Raw genomic sequence first — 7,153 nt, forward strand, 5'->3', positions numbered from 1 at the left:
CTTTGCGCTGTATGGGAGTAGTACGTTGGAGCGCTTATAGTATCTTTAAATAATGTTATTATGCTGTTTTTGATCAGATATATATTTTTGGATTGTGTTTTTACCTATTTTTTATCTGTTTTTCTTTTATGATTATATTGTATAATCAACTAAAGATTAATATATTTAAAAAACAAAACAAATAGCAGACCCAAAGAATAGTAATTAGTTTACACATTAATAATTGAAAACGTTTGGGGGTTGAAGGTAAATTTGTCAGTCCTGTGAAACCAAATGTTGGAATTATGAATGACTGATTAAAAAACAGACCAGTAATCAAAGAGGAATAGTTCAGTAATTGTTTAATATACAGCTATGAAACAACAGATCAATTTAAATGTGCAATTTTTTAAAGACATGTTGTAATACAGTTTTATATTTTGAATTTCTCTTATAGATTTATTTACATACATGATACTATTTTGGCCCTCTTTACATGTTTGTCGTAATAGGATGGATACCATTACTCCAGTGTGATGTATTTAACACTTGTGGTAAATACCTCATATTTCAAATGTTCAATAGTAAAATGAGGCATAATATTTGGAATTGTTTTTAAACACACCAAATTCTGCATGTTTTTCCTTGTTTTAGGGCCCTTTTCTCCCATAAATATCGAAAGGTGTGACTGATCGGAATGTATTTGGGGAAAACTGCAACAGTACAATAATTATCACAGAACTTGTGATTCAGATTTCAGTGTAAAGATGTGTTTGCACAGGGATCGGAATTCAGACCTGAATTCGTAATGGGGGCCTTTATATTTTGCAAACAGCATATGGAAGTATGTGCATCCAACCTATTTAAAAATATAAATGTTTTAAATATTCTATTATTCATTGTTTAAAACCTAGGTTTACTACAAAACACGGTATTCAATAATTGTGCAGCCCCTTGTCCCAAAATGTGGAATTGGTGACAGAAAAAAGCAGCATTTTTTACTTTGTAGAGCATTACATTCACACAAAAGGAGGTCTCTTGGTGTTACTGACAGATTAACAGATGTTTACATTTGTTTGATACATAAGCATGTAGTTTCTGGAATGTGATGAAATCTCAGTGGGATTCCCCCAAAATGTGACATCATCATTGGTGCTCTGTCAGTGCCTCCTCTGCTGCACTAGAGGAGGCCACAGTGCAGTGAAGCATGGGACTGGGATCAGCGAAGCGATGGGAATGTTGTTATGGTTTGAGATGATGGTGGACCAAAAAAGGGAGGAGGCAACCAGGAAGAAGGTGAGGTTCAGGGAAGGACAAAATAGTGAGGAGTACATTAAACCAGGCAATTACACAAAGTGATTAGTGAGAGAGCAGATTGGGTGGGAGAATGAATAAATAGACACAAGATGGGGAGCACCGACATGGTGATCAAAAAAGATACGCTAATGTAGAGGAGGGGGACACTGTCAAGACGCAAAAATGTGGGGTTGTAAATATAACAGTTCATGCATGTTTGACAAAAGCTGTGTTGTTCTTCCCCGCTCAACTTCTTCCCATCCAAAGGTTTTTTTTTGCATTAGACTTAATCTCTCAGTCTCCTGGCGATGTTCTATAATTTTGACACTTTCTAGCACAACTATATTTTATGCTTCCCAGGGGATGCACTGATGGTAAGAATAGTGCCCTTTCGTAGCAGTCTATGTGGCGATGTATGACTGGTGGCAACCAATCATTGTTTCAAAGGCACAAGCCTTTTCACTTGAAACTCTTCAAGCGAGGCAGCATACCAGCCTGCTGAAAGTGATGGTTGGCTTTGTTAGCACATGTGATATTTCCTGACTTCATATTTTGGGTAGTTGGCTTTAGAGAGGCTCTAGATCAGAGGTCTTCAAACGTTTGTATGCCGAGACCCCCCTGTCAACATTTTGAGGCATAAGGACCGCCTACTGACAAAAATTTCTAAACTTGTAGGCAGGGCTACTGGAATTATGAGGCAGGTGAGGGCCAAATTACATGACAGGCTTTTGACATTGTTTACACACAGTAACACTGAGGAAAGATTTTACCCCATCAGTACCAGTTTATAACCAAAATACAGAAATTAACATCAGAAAGATTTCTAGTCAACCTTTGTGAAGGGCCTTCCACTCCGCACATTAGAAGCTCACCTGGCCCTGGCCGATAGAAGCAGGGGTCCCTTAAAAACTCTGGCGGTTTTGTGCAGAGTTAAGCAGTTTACCCAGGAAGCTTTCCTCTCACCCCCTCCCTTCCATCCCTCTCTCCTCTCCTAAGCCCGGATCCCTCTCTCACTTTGTAGGCCATTTTCTTTCACCCCTTTTTACAACTTCTGAACTTTCCCCATTAAACCTCTCGCTTCACCTTTAATCACCTCTTGCCATTCTGGCTTTTCACTGCCCTCATCTCTTTCAGTCTCTCGAATTTATCTCATGGCCTCTCTGGCCCCGTCACCTGCCATGCTCCTCATCACTTCTCATTCACCTCATCTCTCCATTCAAATTTGTGTCTATTTGTATCTTACACCTCTCCAGTCCTCCCATTCATCTTTCACATTTCCCCTTTGTTCTAACAGAAGCCCTCCCGTTTGGCTCACACTCACTTCTTGCCTGTCCACACTTCTCTTCGGCAATTCACATTTCTCCTCATCCCTGACCTCTTCAATTGAATTCTCTCACTCCCTTGCTGTCCTCTCATCTCTCCTCACCAAGAATACGGGTCGGACCCGTATGCTACTCTCAGCCTGTGCCACTCTGCTTATTGTTCCCTAATTCAAGAAGGCATGAGTTGTCTGTCTCGCTGTTTTGGTGTCAAAGCACTTTTTCCGGGGAGTAGCACGCTACTCCGGAACCCATAAAGTATTAGTGTTGAATTAGCATAGTGAAATATGAAAGTAATTTGAGTGGTTGATAGGTTAATCAGTTATTTGGATTCAGAAGTGTAGCGGAGGGATAGAAGAGGGAAAAAGGTTTGCATTTATATAGCACTTGCACCCCCTGATATGGTGTTGAAGCACTTTTTCGGTGAGTAGATCTCATTAACACATTTACATTGACTTGATGGGGCAATGCTGACGTTTATTAAGAATACAAATTTGCCATAAACAGGTCAAAATAAGTAAAATGTGAACAGCTGTTGACTGTTGACACACATACACTGTTCACCAAACTCTATTCTGAGCGTCTCAAGGAAAATAGAAGGAGCGTTTTTCACATTTGTATTGTACTTTTTATTTCGAAACTGGTTATTTCCATAATAGACTAAAATTGACAGCTATGCGGCATTACTGTACATCTGGAACAATAAATATGAATCTCAACTTATTTACATATTTACAGTAGCAGCAGCTGCAGGCACAGCGCTCTGTTTGGCCACACAGGACTGCCAATGCCGAGGTTGTACACACCAACACAGTTGATGATTCCACCACAACAGCTTGTTGTAAACTTTAGTGGCCTGCATATCTTCTTTTCCAGGTCATCACAGAGTTGCTTAACCGCGGTGGTTAAGTGGCATTCTTTGCTTGATCTCCACAGACTTGGCACGCGTGCTGCCCTCAGGAAACACACTGACTTGGTGAACTATGTCCCAGTCTTTCATGATCTAAGGGAAAAAGACATGCACGAGACTGTAAGCGTTTGCACAGATGGATCAGGTATTCACAGGATGTGACTGATGAGAAAATAAAGATCTGCACCTGACTTTACGAATCCGCACCCCACCAGAATGTGGAGAACCACTTTGACAAAATATACCATGGGGAACATGAGAGGGTTCTAATAACATACAAATACCAGGCTCGTGTTTCCACTGAACACTGCTCTGGGTCATCATCCCTCCCTCCCCTCAGCACCTACACACCTGGGCCTTCCGAGACACCCACAGAATTACTAGGCCTGGGTGAAATTCGCAAAATTTCCGTTGCAGAAATGACAAAAAATACACCCAAAATTACACAAAATTATGCGTTTTTAAGTGAAATGCTGATGTCGACATTTTTGCCCACATGCATCATTGAGAATTGCATTCGCAAACGGTGCAAATCGCAATTTTCGGCCATTTGCGAATGCAATTCTCAAATTTGGGATGCATCATGCTTTTTGCAATTTTAGGAATCGCAACCATGTTGCGATTTCTAAAATTGCAATTGCATTTAAGAAATCGCAATTTGAGATTTCTTAAATGCAATGCATGAACATTTTTAATTTGCGAATTCACAAATAGGAAGGGGTAAATTAGCATGAAGTCGACCTTCATGCTAATTTGCGAAAACTTTTAAAAATGCACAAAAATGCATTTTTTAAAGTTTCATGTTACACACACACATGTCCTTGGAACATGTGTGTGTGAAACTTGCATTTAAAGTTACATTTCAGGGGTGCAGGGGGGGTTCTTTGGACCCCCCTCTGCACCCTTGAAAATGCATTCACAAATTGTGATTCGCAAAATGCTAATCGCAATTTGTGAATGCCTTCACATTCATTCCTATGGGTCTCTTGGCCCATAGGAATCAATGGGAAGGGATTCCTTAATTGTGATTCGCAAATTGTGAATCGCAATTAAGGAATTTTTAGAAATCGCAAATAAAATTTTGATTTTTTATGCATAGCAATTTGCTATTTCTTAATTGCGATTCCTTAATTTTCGCAATTAAGAAATCGCAAATGCTAACTTTGATGCATGTGGCCGTTTACCCTATTTCTTAGCATAAAATGCATACATGCAATCTCTTGACGCAGGAGGAACGCACAGAGACGTTTTAAGGCATGGGCAAAGTGGGCTCTGGCCCAGGGTCCCAGCCTTTTAGGGGGCCCCCTGATAAAGACAGATCTGTTCTTGTCCTGATGAACTTGAATTATTATTGGACAGTATGTTGTAAAAAGCATTTTCCTTTAAATAATTTTTAATTTGGGTAATATGTGTGATTCTATTACAGACATTTTGGAGACAAATGGTTTGTTAATGTTTCATGCAACATCCATAATAAACGTTTCTCTTAGATCAGTAAGGGACTTGACATATGAGTAATGGGAGGGGGTCAGAGAGATTTTTTTTAGCAATATTGGTGCGCTACTGCTGTGTTACAACACTGACAACACACATCACTATTCCTGAATATTACATGTAAATGCATTTTGAATTTGGACAAGTCTGCCGTGCATTGTCAGTGACCGGCTGAAGAGTAATGAAAGAGCTGAAATTAAATCATAAAATCAAAGTGTTCCGAACGTACCCCAAAAATAGGTTTGGCCCACGGCCCCCAAAATCCTTAAAATGTCCCTGGGAACGCTTATCATGTTAAACAAAATCACGCGTTTACAATTTACTCATTCCTGCCTCATAGTTGGGCCATCCCATGCTGCATAAATCCAGGGAGAATGAATGTGAGGCTGTGTGCTTGTTATAGACAACCAGTGTCTTGAGGTCACAATCAGGTAAACAGGCAATCAAAGAAAATTGCTTTGCAGAGTACAGAGTCCGCAAGGAGTGAAGAAGCAGCTGGCAAGAGGATGCACACATTACAGGCACATTGTAGGCATACCCAGGATTTACAAAGGAGCAGGACATGAGTTTGCAGGCAGCAAGGATAAATCCTCTACAGGTTAGACCCTGCAGCGACAGAGGAGTAGTCCATGGCGTGCACAAGTTACAGGCAGCCAGAGAAAGTGCTCTTCAAATTGACCTGGTAGCAACAAGTGTTGAGGTTGAGGTTGTAGACTTACGGCCGATTTTGGAGCTGGGGGACCTGGTTCAAGCTCTGGCCCGCTCAGCTTCCTGTGATTCTGGGTAATTCACTTGCAGGTAGATGCATCAAGCATTTTTGAGAGCGCAAACGGTGCGAATCGCAAAATTCGACGTTTGCGCCCGCAAAAATGGCATTTGAGATGCATCAAGAGTTCATGCACTCGCAATTTAAGAATTCGCAAATAATTGCGAGTTCTCAAATTGCGATTGCATTTAAGGAATCGTAATTTGCGATTACTTAAATGCAATGCATGAACCACTCCAAGATTGCGAATTCGCAATCTGGGTCGCTATTTACCGCGAATCCAAACTACGTGGTAAAAAGCAAAAACTTAGAAATATACACTTTAGTGCATTTTTCTAAGTTGTATATTACACACACACATTTCATTGGGACATGTGTGTGCGCAATACCAGTGAACATTACCATTTCAGGGGTGCAACTGGGTGTCCTCTGGACACACTGGCACCCTTGAAATTGCGGGACATTTGCGATTCGCTAATTGCGAATCGCAAATAAGGAATGGCTTTCCCATTCATTCCTATGGGCATTTGGCCCATAGGAATGAATGGGAAAGCCATTCCTTATTTGCGATTCGCAATTAGCGAATCGCAAATAAGGAATCGTAGGAATAGCAAATAACATTGCGATTCCTACATGCATCCCGTTTTGCGAGTCTTTAATAGCGATTCCTTAAAATTCGCTATTAAGGACTCGCAAAACATAACTTTGATGCATCTGGGGGTTAATCTCCCAGCACCTACCAAGAAATGAATGTGTCCTTATGTAACATGTAACATATGCTCATGAAAAGCGCACCAATACCTCCTGGTTGAGTTTGCGCTATATAAATCTGCACAAAAAATAAACTGTACAAAGAATCATTTTTTGTGACCTATGCTAAACTCTCAATTTAAATCCAAAGAAGTCTAAAAAAGACCGCTGTCTCATTAAATACAAGCCACTTGCGCTCCGCATACTGCGACCCGTGATATATTCACAGTAATGATGCCCGAGTATTGGGAGAAACGTTTCAGTTCTTCAAGTGCAAATAGCAAGCCTCATATCTTTCTTGGAAGCCAAAGTGAACTCGCTTACATTGAGTGACTCAGAGGGTACAGTCACTCTCCAGGTTCATTTCTTTCCTTGGCAGAACATCGTGCTCAGCCAAAATGAAAGCGGTGCCTGCAGGTTAGACCGCATTACTCACTAGTCGGAGAGTTCATCTTTATATCCCTGGGTTATGAAATTATGTATCAAATTGCTCTTTCTTTGAACACGCACAAAGGCGACTTCACAAAAAGGTTCTCGTTCACTCTGCCCTACTTGGCTTTAAGAAGGGAAGATGGCGCCCTCTGCGTTCTGCTTGACTGATGACGCGTGTTTGTGCAGCAGGCAGCCTCCTACTTCGGA

General features: G+C 40.9%; 1 protein-coding gene across 1 annotated transcript in view; it reads right to left on the reverse strand.

The window, feature by feature from the left end:
• Nucleotides 1-323: 323 nt before the first annotated feature.
• LOC147706018 (1,25-dihydroxyvitamin D(3) 24-hydroxylase, mitochondrial-like) overlaps nt 324-7,153 on the reverse strand; it is a 46,682-nt gene continuing 39,852 nt past the window's right edge. The window contains exon 12 of the mRNA XM_086932481.1: nt 324-3,597. Coding sequence (XP_086788607.1) covers nt 3,551-3,597 — 47 coding nt within the window. The 3' untranslated portion in view covers nt 324-3,550. The remainder of the gene's footprint in view (nt 3,598-7,153) is intronic.

The sequence above is a fragment of the Lissotriton vulgaris genome, chromosome 7 (genome assembly GCF_964263255.1).
Source record: "Lissotriton vulgaris chromosome 7, aLisVul1.2, whole genome shotgun sequence".
Taxonomy (NCBI): domain Eukaryota; kingdom Metazoa; phylum Chordata; class Amphibia; order Caudata; family Salamandridae; genus Lissotriton; species Lissotriton vulgaris.